The 22,116-nt window shown below is 33.8% G+C and overlaps 1 protein-coding gene across 1 annotated transcript in view; it reads left to right on the top strand.

Moving 5' to 3' along the window:
- Positions 1–16,575, top strand: part of LOC132067756 (uncharacterized) — a 40,871-nt gene extending 24,296 nt beyond the window's left edge. Inside the window, exon 33 of the mRNA XM_059461068.1 lies at positions 16,258–16,575. Within this exon, the coding sequence (XP_059317051.1) occupies positions 16,258–16,308 (51 nt within the window). The 3' untranslated portion in view covers positions 16,309–16,575. The remainder of the gene's footprint in view (positions 1–16,257) is intronic.
- The last annotated feature ends 5,541 nt before the right edge of the window (positions 16,576–22,116 follow it).

Here is a 22,116-nt window from a genome sequence, read left to right as displayed (position 1 = left end):
CTTATCTATTAGCTAGATCAAAGACGCGCTCATGAAAATTTAGAAAATCTTACACTCAAAAATTAAATGTTTATCTCAGCAACTCTTTGATGTGAATTGGATATTGAATTTTATTCATTTTTGCTGGGCCCACTTCCTTAAATAGTATGGAGATAAACACTATATAACAATCAAGCCCAAACTCGTTATCCTCCACTAGATCCAACTGTCCACCCGCACTCCCCCACCCCCACCCCCTTTCTTTTTTGGAAAATTAACGTAAATATATCCTTCGACCATCTAGTTTATCAAATGTGGTGGAAGATCAAATTATATATAGGTAGTGTGTATATATATATATATATATATATATATATATGTATATTAAGTATTGACTATATATACACTACCTATATACCGTAATGTATTTTATAAACGAGATGGTCGAATGCTATTTGACTATAGTTTTCCCTTTTTATTTCCGTGCGGTGTTCGGTACAAATGTTGGGTAACCAATCAATTCGAATTCACGTCGCATAGGTTCATTTAAGGGGGCAACACTTCTTAACATGATTTTTTTTTTTTTTTTACATCTAGGGCTCGAACCCGAGTCTTCTGGTTAAAGATGGAGGAATCCTATCAATCCCACAAAAACTCTTGTTAGTGTCCGCTTTTTTCCGAAAGACCTTAAAGTCGTAGTGATGGGTCGTATCGGGAGATACTTTTAAGATGAGCCTATTTCTTAACCGGTAAAAAAAGTTCATCCACCTGGTGGTAATAGTATGTAATCTTTGTTAGCATATACTCAGTGTATAAAATATTATATATATATATATAACACGATACGGTGACAAATATACTGCTTTTGAATATCGATTTTTTTAATTGCCACGATTATTAAGAAAGAAAATATTTTTGTAATGTGTGTGTAATAATGAAAAACGCTTAGGATTACATATTAACCTTTGTATTATGAAAAGTCGCAATAATTTCTTTGTGGTACTAAAATTTATAACAACTTGCCGGAAATAAAAAGTGAAACACATTTTAAAGCAACTTAAAAAAGAAAAGTAAAAGGCATTTGGGGTTTACTATTATGACCTCTTAGCTGTCAATAATGATTAATGTTCTCAATCCCTTTTATAAAATGGGTTTTTTTTATTTTTTTATTTTTTATTTTTTATTTTTTTATAATTACCTGAAAAAGGAATTCTTTTTGACTCATGACTTAAATCAAGTGAGATAAAAATTGAAACTACTCCCTTAAATTGAAAACCCAAATTTTTTTAAATATTTTAATTGACTATTAACTTCTAAAGTGATTGCTGAGATTGACGGCTATGGAATTAGTTTTCCATGTGAGACTGTTTTTCCTTGATTTGTGCGAGCTGTTTTTCCTTGATTTGTGCGAGTATCTGTTTGCATAAAATGGTTTATCATGACTTATTCACTTTCGTTGTTTTCATTTTCATAATTACTTTGAATTATTTACCCATATCTAACCTTTTCATACTTTAACTTTATTTAGGTCTTCCTGGAAATGTACCCCTCCCCCACTGCTTAAGGTAGGGGTAAGGTTACGTAATAGGTATATCTACTCCTCCCTGCATTCCCACATTGTGGGACTCACTGGGTATGTTGTTGTTGTTGCTGTACTTCTCGGAAAATTCTTCAAATTTATCTAACCCGTTAGGATAAAAAAAAATTCAAAATACTATTTGGTTATATAATGGAATAAATTTTTTGTTTAGTTTTTTATGAGTTTCTCAACCAGTTTTTTAAGTGATTTTTTTTTTTTACTCATAAATTTTATTTATTTTAAAGTGAAATGCATCTCTAAGCACAATTTCACTTTCAAATATTATTTTTCATGTTAACTTCAAAAAGTTTTTACCCCCAAACTCCAACTAAATCTATGCCCAAACGCCTAGCAAATTTTTTTTTTTGTTTTTTATAGGATGTCCCCTAAGGAACCTTTTTCTCTTTTAATTTCCTTATCTCATTGTAAAAAGAAATAGTAATCACATTTTTCCTTGTAACACACAATAACATCTGATAATCATTTATTGTTGATTCGAAGTTTCAAAGATGGAAAAGACAGTTGAATTAGAAAAAAAGAACGAATTAATTGTAATTTCATTTAAGAAGACTTTTGTCAGATGTGATGTCTGCTGAAAAGACAATTAAATGTGATTAATTAAGAGGGTTCACTAGTGTTATTTGAAGGAAAAAGTTAGAAAGAAGATGATGGAACTGAGGACCAGAAATATGATGGCAGAAATTAAGATAATATCTTTTAAATTATTCAAAGTTAATTGGGAGTCAAGGCAGAAGATAAAACGTAATATTATCTCTCGTCAGTTTGGCTCAACAAGCAATTACAAAAGAGTCTAGCAGAGACAGAAAAAGAAGCCATTTTACGGTATTTTTGCTTTAGGTCTCTAATTAGATCTTCAACCTTTACTCCTTTAGTCCAGTTTGGATTTGACATTTTTGAACTGTCTCTAGCTCACTAGAGGCACGGGAGCGAGTGGCTTCCGACCTGTCTTGTAGTCTTAGGTTTTTAGCTTCTGTAGCTGTCAGCTTCCAAAATACATGCTTGTGTAAAGTTATATATTGTGATATTTGAAAATTTTCAAGTATTGTCGGAAAATTTTAGGAAAAAAATCATTTTGTTGCTGTTTTACCAACAAAATTCGAATGAGGGAGAAAGTATGTTACAATGACCAAGATTGATCAAATAATGTTATAAGATTGACCAACATACTACTTCTCTTTTAACGAGCTTTTAATGATGTTGTGTTAAAACTGAGAAACACGTTTTAGTGATGTCGCTTAAAAACGTTGATGGTACCGTTCTATTGCTTCTTGAGATTTGCACCATTAATTATTTTTTGTCATTTGATTGATACGTAACGTTTATCAATGTTTATGTTCCCTTGCAATTATTCGTTCTTTAAAAACATTTGTCCTCATGCTTCCAAGCAAAATTCATCTTACAATGAATGATCGAGATATATGTTATGATAGATATTTATACATTTTGAAATTATATAATTCGTACGAGAATTATGATTCGGTTTGAACCGCGCATTAAAGATTAGGATGTTTGAATATATATATATATATATATATATATATATATATATATATATATATATATATATATGTTTTGATTTTTTCTTCAGTGTCTACACTTACTATAGAATATATATTTTTCGTATCTGACATATATTCATCTACATTTATTAATGTTTCTTGAAAATCTTCAATTAGTTGAGAATTTCTTGTCTTATTATTTATTCTTTTTGGACAGGTATTTGCTAAGTGTTCTACACTTTCACAAGTATTTTTATTGTAAAAAGAAAAAGCATAAAAAATACAGAACACATTATAATAGAAATTACCCTCAATATAATAGAAAGAAATATTATCTTAGAAAATCAGCAGCTAGAAAACCTTATTTAGACAGAACACATTATAATAGAAACTACCCTCAATATAATAGAAAGAAATATTATCTTAGAAAATCAGCAGCTAGAAAACCTTATTTAGACAGAAATAGGATAGGCATTCTTTTCCCTGATGGTTTGATATTGTCTAAGGGTTCTCCTGCTGTTCTAAAAACTCTTCTTCTCGGAATGCCCCCCAAAGCATTTCCACTAATAGTACAAAAGAGTAAAAATAATCGTCTAAAAATTTCTTAATATGAAACCAACTACTTTTGCTTAGTTGTTCTAATTTTATTACCGCATTTCTTTGTAGTACTAATAATCCACTATTTGGATCTTCCCCTGTGATTAAAGTATTCAAAGACTAGAGCTAATGTTTCTATCTCATAATCATCTATTTTAATTCTTGCAAGTATTTTTATTGTTCCTAATTTTTTATCTTCATTACATACTAATGCTTCATGGTCTTCTATACTCATTAATTCAGCTTGAGAATCTTCTGGTATTATTCTTAATGGTCTCATTATTGGTTGTATATTCGATAATCTTATTTCTTCATCTTCATTATCTACTTCTTTTTGTTTTCCTGCATGTAAGAAAATATCGAACAGAAAGGAATTATAAAAATAAAGACCTTATATGGTCTTCACTATGTAATATATGATCTCCGTTACTGAAATTACACTTTATAATACTATGATCTTTTAATGCTCTATATTTCCTTTCCGGGTATATTCTTAAGTCTATATATATATATATATATATATATATATTTGATATTAAGATCCTATCATTAAATAATTTTGTTTTCTATTATCCGAATGTATAAAAACTTATCTTTATTTAAAAGTTAATAGATATTATAAAATTTAATAAAGGCTGAACCTATGTGCCGAGTGATAACGTCCAAATCCACTCCTCAAAGAGAAAGTGTACACAGTCGTATGCAATATAATTTACCCAACTATGAGTTGGGGTCGATCCCACGGGGAATAATATACTAGGCGGCTTAAACAAGTAAGGAATTATCACCAACTAAGCTAAGCCAAAAACTTTTTCAGTATTTGAATTTTTGATTTAAAATCTAACAAAGACAGAACTAACCTAGAAAGCAAGTAAAATGATCAATGGCCTCACAAGCAAAGGAAAGCAAGAGAAATTACTCTCAAGTAATGATCCAATGTATTTTACAATTTTACAACTACGAGCGGGTTTATGTTAAAAGATAATGATTTCTAAAATATCATTGAAAGTATCTCAACCAAATCATTGAATTTCACTCTAAGCTTTCAAGCCTTAGAGTGTGATGTTAAACACAATCAATTCAACCAAGTTAACTATCATGTCTCTAGCTCAGTTATAAGATGGATTTAATGACCCAAATCCTTGCTATCTAACTCTTTTCCGACTTTCACTTTCTTTCTCAAGCAAAGTAAAAGTACTTAGGCACAAATAATGTTTGCAACCATTAAGAGACATTAAACCATGAAAAGTTGATAGAAAACATTGACCCACTTTACATTCGAAATAAAATTGTTCAATACATAAGCAAAACAAGAGAGATTTAATTCAACACTTGATAATGGATATTCTCATAAACAAGATGCAAGTGAGAGAATAAAATACAACACACTTAAATATTCAATACATAACAAGGAATTGAAGAAAGGGTTAAGAGTTTGCTCATTAAAGTGCTCCAATCTTTTCTTCCAAAGTGTTGGAAGAACCCTAGCTTCCACACTTGTGTAAAAATGGCCAAAGATGAGTATAATTGCTCCCTTGTCTTCCTTTTGTAGTTCTCCACTCTTTCCAAGTCCAAAAATAACAAAATAAGCCCCAAGTTTTCAGATTTGCAAAACTGTCCCGTTTTTGCAAAACTGTCCAGTTTTGTCCAATTTGGTCTCTTTTTGACTTTATTTTCGCTTGGTTTCTTCCGATCACTTCTAAATCACATAAAACCTGTAAAATAGATGTAAACGATATTAAATGCACTATTTTCTCAATCAAACATAGCAAAAATATAAGATTAAAGAAGAGATAAGTTGTTATTTTACCAACTTATCAACGAGCTGGCACGTAGAGTGAGTTCCACCCAATATAGGCACGTGAAGAGCCCATAAACACATTTTTTTTCTCTCCACCGCCACTTCCCCCATTGCAATTGATCTGTACACGCTTATGAGGACAACACCGATAATAAGCTGGCCCAAAATAGTTAATGATTTACTTGAACAATTAGTGGGAGAGGTAATCTGATTGCACAAGTTTAACAAGAAGAAGATCCATGTGCTGTTTACAAATCTAGTGATTTTAATGTTTTGAATTATTTCAGGCTCATACTAGTTGCTCAATGAAACATGACAAAGTTGCATAATTAATCCAGTGTCAATGACACAAAAGCTAATAACAAGGGATTTTTTTACTTAAACAAACTATAGCCTAAAAGAAACTTTGAGTACTGTGAAAATTAGAAATCCCAGAAGGCAAATGGGACCAAAAGGCTTCAATTCCTCCCTGGAAGAAAAATTGGGACTTTGTTCCACGAATTGCAAACTTTTAAGGCTTCTTTTACATGTCCAAAAAATTGAAAAATAATCCGTAACCTTGGCAAAATTGCTATGGTAGGGGTGAGTCTGGTGACTATGATTATGTCATTAATGAGGTCTTTGGAAAGCTCGAGGGTTTAAAATGCATGGGTTACTTGATTTGATAAAAAATTTGAGAAATTAATGTTGTAGTTGTATTTTATAACAAATTTGGATTAAAATAGTGGCTGGAACAAAAAACACAGTTGAAAATGGTGAAGAACAACTATTGATTTCGAGAATTTTCAATGCGTCTTTTTCTAATTGGATGTTGTTAGATTTGATCAATTGGATCAAATCCTAGCTTGATTCATCTCAATCTAAGGTAAGCATCGTGAGAGAGAGTTGTAGAAAGAGAAAGGAGATTTTTGATATATGAATTCTGATGCCACAAATATGGCTTTATATAACTTGTAGTGCACATGTACCTCTAACTAAATGATGACATCATCTTAACAAACTAACTGCATTAGTAATTACACCTAACTAGTTAAACTTCAATACAATTACAACTAACTACTTATACTCCAATACTCCCCCTCAAGCTGGAGTTTGAGTATACATCAAAAAACACCAAGCTTGTTCAAGAAGAGTGCATGATGTTGTGAACCACCTAGTCCCTTTGTGAGCAGATCAGCTAGTTGTTGCTTAGTGTTGAGGTAGCGTGTTTCCACCAGGCCAGCCTTAAGCTTTTCTCTCACAAAATGACAATCAATGTCAATATGTTTGGTTCTCTCATGGAATATTAGATTTGCAGCAATCTAAATGGGGTCGCTTTACTATCACAATACAACTTGATTGGTGTTTTTACTGTAACATCCAAATCTTTGAACAACGCCTTAAACCATATGATTTAACAAACAACGAATGCATGCTTCGTATTCAAATTTTCAAATTAACTCCTGCTCATTGTTTGTTGTTTCTTCGATTTCCAAGATATAAGAGAATGTCGTAACTTGATTACAAACCGATTCTGGACCTTTCCGGTATTTGGGCAAATGCCCCGCCTTGAGTCATGTAGGCTTCCAAATTTGTACTAGGACTACTGCTCAGCAATAACCCTTGACACGACACCTTTTGATATATTTCACCAGCCTTAAAGCAGCCTCCCAATGTGACAACTTAGGCAATTGCATGAATTGACTTAATACTTGAACTTCAAAGGTAATATCAGGTCTAGTAATTGTCAAATACAACAGTCTTCCAATGAGTCTCTGATAGGCATTGACATCCTGATAAGATAGATCATTTGAAATTCCCACAAGCTCATTATAATCAACAGTAATAAGCTTAATATTGGCCTCCAAATGGGTGTTAATTGGTTTGGAACCACTAAGCCCTGAATCTGATATCAATTCAAGAGCATACTTCCTCTGATTAAGTAGAATGCCTGTCTTTGATCTTAGTACTTCAATTCCAAGAAAATATTTGAGTGTGCCAAGATCCTTCATCTTGAATTTACTGTGCAATGATGCCTTTAATTCTTGAATTAACTTTGTGCTGCTACCTGTGATCAGCAAATCATTCACATATATGAGTATAACTCCTATGCTATTCCCAGATTTCTTGGTAAATAAGGAGTGATCATGAAGGCTTTGTGTGTAGCCTGTGTTAACCAAAGCCTCAGTCAACTTGAGGTTCCATTGCCTTGAGACTTGCTTCAATCCGTAAAAGGATTTAAGCAATTTGCATACCTTGTACTCCTCCTGCTTCTGATAACCCTGAGGCAAGTCCATATACACTTCTTCAAATAGATCACCTTGTAAAAAGGCATTGTTCACATCCATTTGATAGAGAGGCCAGTTTGAAGCTGCTGCTGCACTTATGACAGTTCTAACAGTAACCATTTTGGCCACTGGAGAAAATGTTTCATGTTAATCTAGGCCTTCTTGCTGATTATAACCCTTAGCACATGTCTGGCCTTATACCTCTCTATATCACCATTAGCCTTGTGTTTGATTTTATATACCCACTTAGAACCAATTGCTTTCTGTTACACCCCGCACTTTCAGAGCATGAGCATGCCACGTACATCACCATAGTAATGGAGTATCGGAGACGTCCCATAATGTTTTGGAAGGTACAAGCCATGGGAAGTACGTAACAATGAAGTAAATGATGAATTATGATCTCGTAAGTCGTAATCGGGAAAGACTATCCTGAAACACAAGAACATGGCCATTATCAAGTATAATAAATGATAAATATCATGCAGGGGGAGTTGTGGAAGATTCTAGGACCAAGCAAATCAACGAAAATAAGTTTGTCAAAAATTTGGAACAAGTTGACAGAATTAAGGACAGAATTTTGGGTCAATTTTGGAGGGGTATATCTCTAGGTATATGAGGAGCTTTAAGGTGTTTCAAAAGCCTAAAATAAAGTTCGTTGAGTCTAGTTTTCAACACAATAAATAGCTCGTCGATACGACATCGGAGTAGAGAATTATGGACGTTACAAATTTAGCTGATAGTGTAAGCGGCGTACGGTCTAATGCAACGATAAGGCACCGACTTTAGCACCTATATAAGGGGCAAAAACCCCTTTTTTCTGCACAAAAATTTCCCAAAACATTCCAGAAAATTCAGCCAAGCAAGAGAGCATATTTACCTCATAAAAGTGAGGATTTTGAGTAATTTCAAGTGACGGAATAATAATCGAGGTCCAGGCAACGTGTAGTCGCGCTTATAGTATCGTTTTGCGGTGTATTTTGGCTTGGATTTAAGGTAGATATTGGAGATATTATTGTTCTAACAAAGAAAAGGTATGAATCTCTCCTTATTGGTATTAATTTCGGCTTCTTTACGGAAATAAAGTTATTAAATAGTTGTATCACAAGTTGGTTAGTTGAGAAATTTGAAAAACATCGTGTGGGATGTTTTAGGAAATATATTGGTATGGATAATGGTGTTGATGATGTTGGTATTGTTGTTGTTGATTGGTTGTTGATATTATGATTTTGGGCTAGGCATATAAACAGGGGAGATGCTGCCCGAATTTCGGCAGATTCTAAATGGATTTAAATTAAGGGTTTAAGACGAGCGTATGACGATGAGCCTAACAATAGTATGAATGATTGTATATGTAGATTACGAGGCTACGAATGATCTTAAGTGAATTGCAAGACAGGAAGTAAGTTGAAAGTCGAGAAGTTATCTTCCAAGTATGTTAAGGCTAGTCCCTTTCTTCTAAAGGCATGATTCCTTTCTTATGAATCCAATAGATGTTTTCCAAATGTCCCATGATCCCTTTATGTGAATCCATAAATGTTCTCCAAGAATATTCTTATTCTCAAAAGCTAGAAATTCATGATTCATAGAGTTCATGATTCAAAGGCATGACTTCTTTCTTGATAATCCAAAAATATTTTTCAAAATGTCCCTATTTTCCAAGTCAAAGATTTATGATTCTATAAGCTTTTATGACAACAACAATGGACATGTTTTTACAATATGAATGACGATGTTAAAGGTGAGAATGTTTCTATGATGATGATGATTTTAATTCTAGAAATTCCAAAGCTTATGATGTTAATACTATTATGAGATTATTTCATGATTTTCTCGATTTTATTCATTGTTGTTGATCTCACCTTATAATAATTGTTCCTTCAAGGTGAGATATAGCGATGATGATAATCCCATAATGAAAATCGGAGGTTACCGACCTTACGTCACTCCGAAGTAGTTATAGCTTTTATTTGGCTCTCATGCATGCTTTATATATATATACATATACATATATATATATATATATACATATATATATATATATATATATATATATACATATATATATATATATATATGTATGTATGTATTTTACTACACCAAGCCGCGCTTATAGTCGGCCGGCACGCACCTATTGTGCAACGACCGACCGCCGGGTATTACACACCGAGTCTCAAAAGGGCCGGGTACGTTACGCACCGAGTCTCGAAAAGGCCGGGTACGTTATACACCGAGTCTCGAAAGGGCCGGGTATGTTACACACCGAGTCCCGAAAGGGCCGGGTACGTTATGATGATGATATAATATATATATATATATATGTAAGAAAAAGTTTTTTTTAAGGCTGAGCATGCATGACATCCGCCTTATGAGGCATTCAGACGTACAGGTTATCTCTTTTATTCTATGTTACCTTTCATATCTATATTATGTTGTTATTCATGCCTTACATACTCGGACATTATTCGTACCGACGTCCCTTTCTGTGACGCTCGCGCTCATGCCTCGAGTAGGTAGGGAACGGATCAAACCCATAGGTGTTCTATCGGCGGATTCTCAGAACACTCCACTTACTTTGGAGGCGTTAGCTATTTGGTATTGTCCTTATGATCATTTGTATTCTATGTAGAGGCTCGTAGACGCGTGTGTGTACGCTAGATATTTTATAGCTCCACCGGTTCATATTGTTGTATAATATATTGGTGGCCTTGTCGGCCTTGTTTTGAGCTCTTGATACCTTACTGTTAGCCTTGTCGGCTTTATGATATATGTTATGATGTGGCGACCTTGTCGGTCCGCATATGAACATATGTGCTGAATGATCGGATATTTCTATGTTGGGCCTTTTCTGCGTGCAGGTGTTCTTTGAGTTATGGTTTATAATGTTCAAAGTAACGGATAAGTCGTGTGGTTCCCGGCTATGTCTGAGCCCGTCATACTCCTGATAGGGGTGTGACACTTTCTTACCAGGAGGCAAATCCACCACAGTCCAAGTGTTTTTAGTTCTAAAGGATCCACCTCTGCTTGCATAACATCAAGCCAGTATTGGTGCTTAGAAGCTTCCTTGAAGGAAGTTGGTTCAAGTGCTACTGAAAAGGCTGCTATATAGTCTTGATATGAGGGACTAAGGTGGTCATAAGATAAATGATCACTAATAGGATATAGGGTGGCAGAGTAACCTTCTTTGGAATCACTTAATCTCTATGCCACAAAAGAGCGTTGGAGGTCCTACTTGGCCTTAAAGCAGCATCAGAAGAAATAATGGAGTCAGCAACATCAGCAGTACTTGACTCAGGATTGGAAGCATTATCTTCAGCATTGTGAACAACGTCATCATAAGGTTGAGAAGTGGAAATAACTGGTACATCTGGTTCAGTTGGTACATCTGGTTCAATTTCCTTAGATGGTGTGTTATGAGAGGAGAGAGAGGGCTGCTCACAATCCACAATAGTTGGTTCTTGTGAAAGAAACATATCCGCAGTTTCATCATAGAGGTCTTGAAAAGGGAAACTATGTTCCATAAAGGACACATCCCTACTGACATAGAAAGTCTTAGACTTAATGTCAAGCAGTCTATAGCCCTTTTGAGATTCTGTGTATCCCATGAATATGGCTTTTTCAGCCTTTGGTGCAAATTTGTCCTGCCTTGGCACACAGATCCAAAACATAAACAACTAAACACCCTCAAATGATTAACTCTTAGTTCCTTTCCATATTACATTTCAAAAGGTGACTTACCAGACAGTACACCAGAAAGAAGTCTATTTATCAGGTAAACTGCAGTTTTAATACAATCTCCCCAAAATCTTATGGGAATTGAAGCTTGAAATCTAAGAGCTCTAGCAGTATCTAAAATATGTCTGTATTTCCTCTTCACAATTCCATTTTGTTGGGGTGTGTAAGGACAGGAACTTTGATGTAAAATGCCAAGAGAAGAAAAAAGATTTTTTGCATTTTGAGTTAGTAAATTCAGTACCATTGTCAGACCTCAACACTTGTAGTTTAACACCAAACTGAGTACATACCATTGTCAGGAAATGTTTTAGTACAGTGAGAACCTCAATTTTATGTTGAATCAAACATATCCAAATAAATCTACTGTAATCATCAACTATTGTAACAAAGTAATGTTTCCTGTCATATGTGGGAGTTCAATAGGGGCCCCAGACAACAAGATGTATCAATTGGAAAATATGATTGTAACGACCCTTCCGGTCATTATGAAAAATGTTGGATCACCCTACCAAATAAAACCTTCCCAAGGGTAATACGAGCTAATAGAATTCGATTTTATAAGTCTAAGAACTGAAAACTTGACTTGTTTGTGCTTGTTATTTTATTTTATTGAGTCCGTCAGGGGGTGACGTAGAAAATTAGAACTCTGTTGGGAATTCCGAGGCCACGGGAGGATTCGTATGACGTTTTTATGTATATGTGCATGTTTTGTTTGTGTTTGTAAGGCCTCAAATAAAATGTTGGGTAATAGAGGAAAAAAATGGGCAAAAGTCGAGCTTACTGCCCAATTTAGACTGCTGCGGCGAGGCTTATACTGCTACAGCTACCGGCGGTCGAACAGTATTTCATGTGTCCGCTGTGGCGGGCCATGTCCCGCTATGGGAGTGTCGCTATAGCGGAGCATTGGCCGCTATAGCGGTGGTCGGGGTTCCTTTTGGTCCGCTATAGCGAGACCGCTGCAGCGATAAGTTGACCGCCGCAGCAGTCGACGGATGGCAGAATGCCGTGTTTTAAACACTTAGTCCCATATTCTTTATTCATAATACTCCAACACAATTCCCCATAAGCATCTAGGGTGAAATTCCAAGCTAGGGCAAGAAAACTCTTGAGAGGTAAGTCTCATCTATCCCTTTCAATCATTCCGTAGGATCTTCATGATTATTATCCCTTTTATGGGTCTTCTATGGTGAAATTGGTAATAGTAACCCTAGGAATTAATAAACCTTCTACACTTGATGGGTTATGATGGTTATCACTTATTTGTCATCTAATGGCTTGGGTTAACTCCTCTTAATTATGAATTGAACCTTTAGAGCCATAAACTAAGAGAATTGAGACCTAGGGTTCCATAAAAAATGGTAGCTTGACCATGGGATTGTAAGTTGATGGTTAGTGGTTACTAAGGCCCTTGTTAGGTTGTTTACACCTAAGAATCATTCACCCATTGGAATGGGGCTAAGGGAAGGGTGTTTTGTATTAATTTTGTGACTAGAATAATTGTGACTCATTGAGCATTCTAATTGCTAGACTTTGAACGTTCTGAGGCTTTAAGAAAGGGAAAAGCGGTAGCGGAGTGATTCGCGTTGTTTCAGCTCTACGTTGAGGTAGGTTATGGTCTACTTGAGTTAGAATTTGATTAGTTGATTGTATGTGCTGTGAATTCATTAAGAAAAAGCATGTCCAGTCTTCATGCATAATATTGTATGGTTGAACTCCTATGTGAAATTGATTGAGTGATTGTGTAGGCTTCGTGCCACTATTCATGTGTGTTGAATCTACAGTTAATGTGTTGTGATGAGAAGTTAATATGATCTTCTCGGTGATATTGTGATACGAAATGATGATTTGAGCATTGATAATAAGAGGGCAGGAAATACCGTTACGTACAGATATATGGAAAGGCACATATGTGACCTAGATTATAGCTCGTGGTTCGAGGTTCGTTTAAAAAATGAGGGATATATTGATATGGCCCGCGTCCGAGGTTCTTTCCTGAGCTGAGGTTTATGCTCGGGTCCGATGAATATCTAGAATAAGTGGTACATGGACACCATGGGTCCCCTGCAAGTCATGACTACTGAGCAATGACATCGGTTAGCATGTGTGCACAGTGATTATGGTATTTGTAGTAGACTTATTCTCGTGTTGTGGTTTTTTGTTGACTGAGTTCTTGATATTTTAGGTGACTTGATTAGTGCTTGTCCTTGGTTGACTTTTCATGGTTATTTATTTCATGTATGTTGGCTGGCTTGTTTATTCTATTGATTTTATGAGATAAGCATGATACTAATCTTAGTTAGCCTATGATATCTACCCGTACATAGTGTTTGTACTAATACTACTTTGCTGCATTCTTTTGAGTGCAGATTGTGATACAGAGATTGCTACCCGCCCTCACATCTAGCGTTGAGGACGTTGCTGACAGATTTAGGGTGAGCTTCTATCCATGCCAGGCCGCCCGAAGATCTTCCTCTTATGATGTCTATTTCCTATTCTGGATATTATGGTTATTTGCTAGACATATTTCATTCTTTAGACATGTTCTAGATTAGAGTCCTTGTACGATGACTTTCAGATATTGGGGATTTGTAATAGTTAGAACTTCCGTAGTTACTTCAGTATATTTATGGCATGACTTATTTTGGTCATCTTTTGCTTGAATGAGTAATAACTGGCTAATTTCGTTAATATAAAATCGGACTTGAAGGACTAGATGACTTGTGTGTTGGTTCACCCACTAGGAGTTAGTGTGGGTGCCAGTCATGGAGGGTTGGGTCATGACAATGATCTGACTTATTTGTACTATGAGGGAAGGGTAATCTACTTTGTTTAGCCATAGGGCATATCTGGCAGCATTGTTGTAGAGGATTCTTCAAGTCTTGTTTGATGGTTGAGATATGTTGCATTACCTTGAGTGAAGGATGACCAAGTATGAGATGCCAAAGTTCAAATGTATCTGAAGTCTTTATTGATGCATTCACAGCTGCCTTTATTCCATTTTTCAGCAGGTATAAATCATTAGACTGTCTACCAATCCCAATCACTTTGGTAGTGCAAAGATCTTGTAACACACAAAAGGTGAGGGGAAATCTGATACTGCAATGTAAATCCCTAGTAAGTTTGGCAACTGATAGAAGATTGAACTTAAAATCAGGCACATGTAGGACATCTTTCACTTTTATATCACCTAACACAAAGGAACTGCCTGTGCTAGTGATTTAAGCCTTATTTCCTGTTGGTAATTGAATCGTGCTTGAATTTTTTAACCGCTTTATCTCTTTTAACAGATCCTTGCAGGATGATAGATGGTGTGTTGCCCCTAAGTCTACTATCCAATCATGTGAACTTGGATTATTAGACACTAAGGAAACAATACCTACCATATTAGCCTTGCATTCGTTCGAATCGTGTTAAACGCAAATTTTTCATCGATTCTCGCTCTCTTCGCAAGAAGGTGTCCTTGCCCCCCGCTCTGCCCCCCCCCCTTCGCATTATTGGCATATGATCTGAAACTGCTTGTTTCACCTTGTTGTGCACTTCTAGGCTTATAACCTCCATGCTGCATTTGGTTTTAGTGTTGATCATAACCACTTGAACCAGTCTGATTTGTTTTCTTCTTACTTTTGAAATCAGCAGGGTATCTAACTAACCTATAGCAGTCCACTGTCTTATGTCCTTTATAGCCACAAACCTCACAAGCTAGACATTAGAATGTCCCTGTTGGCCTTTTTCCTCTAAAATTTTGTCCTCTACCAGCTAACATAGTGAGAACTTGTTTGTTAGCCTCCACTACTCCTAACTGTCTTTGACTCTTTTCTTGTACAACAGTAGCATAAGCTTGATTCACACTAGGCACATCAGATTTAAGCAATATATCACTCCTCACATGACTAAAAGACTCATTCAATCCCATTAGAAACATTAACAGCCTTTGTTGACGTAAATATTCTACATAGGGCTTAGCTTCCACACATCCACATGAAGGTGAAGGAATTAATACATCAAATTCATCCCACGAGTTCTTCGTTTTAGTGTAATAGTCAGTTACAGAATCTGTACCTTGTCTTAAGCATGCTACTTCAGTCCATATCTGATAAATTCTGGTAAAGTTTGACTTATTGAATCGTTCCTTGAAGTCATCCCACACATACTTTGCATTTGGAGCATAGAATATTGTAGTGACTAAATTTGGTGCTGCACCGTCGCTAATCCATTAGGGCTAAACTCATCGATCTCTCCATATTCCATAATTTTCAGGACCAGTAAGTTTTATACCAATTAAAGCAATATCAGGTGCATCTGATTGTTGCAAATATAGGGGATGACTATGTTCTAGTGTCTCTACTGTGAGATTCTCCATTTTTATGCTTTAATTAGCTTCAACTTACTGAAAACAAGCTTCGATTTGAAGAAGAAAACTTACAGTTATGATTTTTAATAAACATTTGCGAACAACTACAATTTCTCGAGAAATTGTGTTCTGAATTGATCTGTGTTTATGAATTGGTGCGGTCCAGATCTTCCCGCTCTGATACCGTGTTAGATTTGATCAATTGGATCAAATCCTAGCTTGATTTAAACTGACCATCCAATTTAATCACGTCTGCTGATAAATCTGGTGAATTATCTCATAGATTTTCTCAAGAAATGCTCATTGATTTTGACGAGCAATTTTCGATTATCTTTTACGAGTCCATTCAAATGACTCAATGGAACATCTCAATATGATATCTTATTTTGAACCGCTAATTATATGCTTTTAACAACTGTTGTTTACAGAGTTTAACGAAAGCTCAACAAGATGCTATTCAAATGGTGCTGAAGCAATGAGGATTCTTTTGTTGTACAAAAGGTGAGGACAATGTTAATTGTGAAAGTATCTGGTTTTAGCCTAAGATGTTTTTGTCCCATCAATTTGGTTCTTGGTGAGTGCTATGAGTTTGTTTGTAAAGCGAAGTTTTATATAAAAGAAAATTGTTTTCCTTTAATTAAAACGTGTGTAATTTAAGGTAATAACTTATATTCATTTGTGGCATTTGTAAAATTACATGATGTGTGTCATTCATTTATTGGAAAAAGCATTTTCCTAGCTTCAAATTTCCCCATTTTGATCATCCTAGTATTCATATTATTCTAACCTTGATTCTAATTACTTCAATTTTTTTTTACTATAGCATTTAAAGGTCATGGATTGAGAAAGTTGTGATGGTTGGTGACTTTGGGTGTCATTATAATTTGGAATTGACAGTGTAAAGTGAATATCAAACCTAGTAAGGTTGTTAAGAGTTAGAACCCGGTTTTTACTAGGTGATTTCGTCCTATCTGTCAAAGTCTTGGTGGATAGTTGCCCGATATTTGTGCTTGTGGGAGGTAGCAGTGTTATCAACAACGAAAAATGCAAAAAACTCTATGGTTAAACATAGGCTTTAAGCGCAAAGCACAAATAAAGCAAGGGGTTTACTGAAAAAAGACGCAATGGTGCAAAAATACAAATATATATATATATATATATATAAGCATGAATAATATATATATGGATAGAGAAATTGTAAAAATATTACGATAAAGTGAAATATCAATTATCTAGTAACATCCCTTCAAAAGAGGCTCATTGACAAGGAAAAGTATGTCTTAAAACTTTGATGATGACACTGAAGCGCAAATAAAGCGAGGCAAAGCACTCAACATGTTTTGAGGCTCGCTTCGGGGTTTAAGCGCTCGTTTGACAACATCGACGTAGCAGGTGCCCTGTGGAATTAGTTGAGGTAGGTGCAAGCTGGCCCGAACACCTTGTTTATTAAAAAATAAAAAATAAAAAAAGTTAGAACAGTGGCTATCATGCATGTGTGTTTCTACTTTGATGCTTAAGTGGGTATTCTTCGATTGGTTTTATAAGTTGTGAAGTTATGATTCCATTGGACAATGTGAATGGTGGAGTATGCCATTGAAAATAATATGTTTTAAGGAAATGGTTTTTAGGGTGATTTGCACAAATAGGATCATTTGAAAAGGCTATTTAAACATTGTACTCGTTTGTAAGATTTGTGAAAAAATAACCTCATGCGTCGTAACTTTTACAAGTGCATCACAACTTTTTCACAAGTTCTATAGAGCGGAAGAATGGAAAATTAATCTTTCACAAGTTATGAGGATGAGACTGAACTTTAGTATAATTTTCATCCTCTTATCTTGTTAAATTGTTCACAAGTCTGGTTGACCGAATCGCCTAGTTGTTTGTGCTTAGTTTTCACAAGTCATGACAAAGAAGGCATAACTTTGGTACAATCTTCATTTTCTTATTAAATTTTTTCTACGTCTTGCGGGATTGACGTAACTTGCATGTGTTCAAATGTTCACAAGTTACGACGATCTGATAAGACTTTGTAATCTTCATTCTCCAATCTTATTAAATTGTTCACTGCTCCTGCCGAATTGCATGTTTTCAATTGCTCGCAAGTTATAAAGGACTGACAAGACTTTAAATTATCTTTATTCAATCTATCTTATTAAATTGTTTACAAATTTTGTCTCCCAGGTCTAGTTTTATACGCTCGTTGATGTGTCAACACCGAAGGAAGCCAAAATATAACATTCCACTGGTTAACATTGCATGACTCTTCTTCAATTAAAATGTGTATTTGAGATGAATATTGGTATTTTTTTCTTTAGCAAATTGATGCTATAAAGCAACGAAAAATATAGACCAATGGATTAAGAGAGGAACCAGAGAATATTTTAACTAATATTTTTTTAATCTTTATTAGTATTATTTTTTCCCAGAAAACATTTTCCATTTATGAAAACACGGGAAAACATCTTCTAAGGAAAATACTCCTTTTTATGGAAAGAAGACTTACGTCATGCCAAATATACTCTTAATTCAATAATTTCCCATCATTATATGGACCACTAGAAAGACTTCTTCATGCTTAGAACAAATCTAATTGGTTGTATTATCCATCTGCTAGTGCTGTAGCAATTTTTCGATACTGTGACATTCGTGAAAGTAACAAAAGCCTTTTTTTCTTTTACTTTCGCTCTTTTAACAAAAAATAATTGATAGGGTGAACTAACGTGGCATTTTAATTATGTGAAAGTGATACGACATAATGGTATCGTGATTTTCGAGGTTTGCAATTAGCCGTTAACAATGACAACCACTCATCTAGAAACTTCATAATCAGTATGTACTATGTACTTTTTGTTGACAATTTGGCACGATTGTTGAGAGCAAGTTTGTTCCACATATTTTTTCTCTCCAAATTTTAATTAACATTGCGTGACTCGTTCAAATGTTTTTTTTTTTTTTCATCCGATATTCGATATCCGTATTGAAATCCGATTATATCCGGATTCATACACCGTGGATCTCATTCTTGCAAGACTGTACACATCCTTTGCAGGTGGATTCTTTGTTCAAATGTTTGCTCGTTGTTTAGGTTCAGAGTAAACTCATTGTAGTCACTTTCAATGTTCTTCACGAGATACATACTGCAAGAAAAAAGTACAATTATTCTTTTATCTGAAATTTTAAAATGTATGGTTCTCATAATTTTATATAATTTGGCAGTTTTAAAAATCTTGATTTTAAGTCTCAATACTTATCAACAAAATGAAAGATGGTTAACACAATTAAAGGATTGCCTACATAATGAAATCGTGATTTTTGATGTTTGAAATTAGTTGTTACTTGTTAGTAATGACAACCACCCGTCTAAACTTCATAATCAGAATATAGTCTGTACTCGTAAAATTTAATTACCTTGACTATAGAGCAATTTTGTTCCACACATTTTTTCTCTCTCCAAAATTTTAACTAAAATTGACTGACCCGTTCAAGTGTTATTTGCTCAAAAAAGGAAAGATATGGTACCTTTTTTTAAAACTTTAAAATTTATGATTCTCAAAAACAATGTGATAAAAGTTTCCGTCCTGATTTTGAGTCTCGATGGCACTCATCAACAAAATGATAAATGATTCACATAATTAAGAATATACATACATGATTTCCTTTAAAGAAACTATTCTTCATGAAATGAAATAATGGATTCGATTTATATATATATCAGCATGTAAATATATCCGCACTCCCTTATCCTCCACTAGATCCAACTGTCCACCCGCACCCCCTTACCCCGGCCTCCCTTTCTTTTTTGGAAATTAATGTAAATATATCATTCAGCCATTTAGTTTATCAAATGTGGTGGAAGATCGAAGTAGATATAAATAGTGTATATGTATATATGTATACTAGTTTCGGCATACACGCTTTGCGCGTGACCAAAGCGGGTACAATAATTTATATAGAGAATTATACTTTAATTTCTATTTGTCCTATAATTTAATTTAAATGTGAAAAAAAAAAAATCAAATTTACATGGGAAGTATCGCTTTGGCATACAAACTTACTTAATCACGTGGTACAATTTTTTTAACTTATAGGTGAATATTATGTGAAATATAGAAGCAAAGTCTTACTCAATCTTGAATTCCTAAATATTAGGATTTCTTTACGTAGTTCAAATAAAGAAAGATTTAAGTTATCAAATTTTAGTTGATTTGAAAATCCTACATATTAGGACTTCATATATGGTAGTTCTAATAATAAAATATTTAATATGTAAATTTTCATTGATTTCAAAGTCCTAAATATTAGAAAATAAATAAATTTAGGGGATTAATAATTGTCTACTTCTAAATAAATATTATAAAAATTATTAATTTACAGTTTTGCCTAACATAAAACTTATTATAACTAATTAAATAAAAAAGAAGTAAAAGTTATCATTTATAAAAGGGTTATACGTTGATCACTAATTAGTTATAATGCTTAGTTGTTTTTAACTTTAAAGAGATGAGAATTGGATTTTTATATATTTTTTAAGAAAAACTTTTAACTTATTTTTTTTAATTTACCTTTGAATAATTTGTGTACGTTAATAATTTGTGTACGTTATTGGTTAACGTTTCTCTCTGGGTAGAAGATTTGTATATTGAGTCATTTAACAACTACTACTATTGTTTTGGAAAATTTAAAAACATTGAATAACAATTTCGAAAAATAACAATTCAACTAAGGAAAGAATTTATGTTTATATAAGTAAAATCTTTCTCAATATTAAATTTCTACATATGAGGAGTTCTTAGATCGCTCAATTAAGGATAATTTGGTACTCAAAATTTTCTTTAATTTGAAAGTACTAAATAATTAGAAAAATTATTAAATAACAACAACAATAATATACCCAGCATAATCTCACATAATGGGGAAATCTTGTCCATTTTTTAAATCTATTCTTAAATTTTTAGATTTTAACTTTTTTTTTATTGAGTGAGAATTGATTTGATCATTTTCATACTAAATTAGATAATAATAAATTGTTTATAAATTTAAGAAATATACCGCAACACAAACGTGAATAGCGTTAATTTTTACTTTATACATGTGCACAAAGAATTTGAGGTGGCTTATAAATTCGTTATTTTTTTTAATGTAAAAGTGGTTTAATCATTAACAATAGATAGAAAACTTAAAGGAAAAGAAAATGTTAACAGGAATTTTTCTTTGTAATAACATAAAGTCGGGCCCCAATGCGGGTACCGGATACCGGAAGGGAAACCAAAAAAAAAAAAAAAAGGGAACCCAAGGTGGTAAAGTTTTCTAACGTGACTACATAAAATTTAGTTAACTTTAAAATTCTAAATATTAGGAAAATAATAAAATGACTATTTTGTCTAGTGTAAAATCTTTTATTTTAAAAAAAATGTGAATGTACATTTCGTTAAAGACGTTCATGCTTTTAACGTAGTGTGTGTGTCCGTATTTGATCACTATATAATTTAAAAAATAAATAATAGTAATAATGTGGTTGATACTTATATACCCTCTCGCTTTTAAAATATTCTGAATACTCATATATTGAAAACATCAAATATTAGGTTGACATAATTCTATTAAAGAAAAAAAAGAGAGAAAGAAATACATCCGCAATATATATGCCAGAAGAAGTTTTACCCAAAAAGAAAGGGGGAACTTCAGTAATGTACAATTTAGCACACAAAATTACATTTGCGTAGCCATATTTTTAAATTACAAACCTATGACCCAACAAATTATGGCCGCAGCTTGTATATACAACATTATACAACAATATACAACTTTATACACCTACTGTAGACAATGAATAAACATTGTATAAAAATGTATAATAACGTATAAGAGGTGTTTATACACACTTCTACAGTGTTATACAGTGTTTAAAGTGTAACATAATGTATGTGTTTTATACACACTTTACCCTTAAAAAAACACCAACATTAGAAAGAGATTTGGAAGGAAAAAATAGCATCTTGGAGTTTGATATGGGGGGGGAGGGATGGTGGCTATCTCGGGTAATTAACTTTTTTGAAAAATGGGATGAAGGCTACAAAATATAAGAAAAAAACTATGGCCATTTCGGGTAAATACTTTACCCAAAATGCCATAGAGTGTTATTTTCCCAAAAAGAAATGAACCACAAAAATACACATAAAGAACCAAATATTACTTATTATATAAAATTAAACTACTCCTAATAACCTGTAACTGTTTAGAACAAACAAATTATCATAAATGTTGCCTCTGAGTGATCCGAAGTC

The sequence above is a fragment of the Lycium ferocissimum genome, chromosome 8 (genome assembly GCF_029784015.1).
Source record: "Lycium ferocissimum isolate CSIRO_LF1 chromosome 8, AGI_CSIRO_Lferr_CH_V1, whole genome shotgun sequence".
Taxonomy (NCBI): Eukaryota; Viridiplantae; Streptophyta; class Magnoliopsida; order Solanales; family Solanaceae; genus Lycium; species Lycium ferocissimum.
Note: the sequence above shows the minus strand (reverse complement) of the source record. Positions and strands in the feature narration are given on the sequence as shown.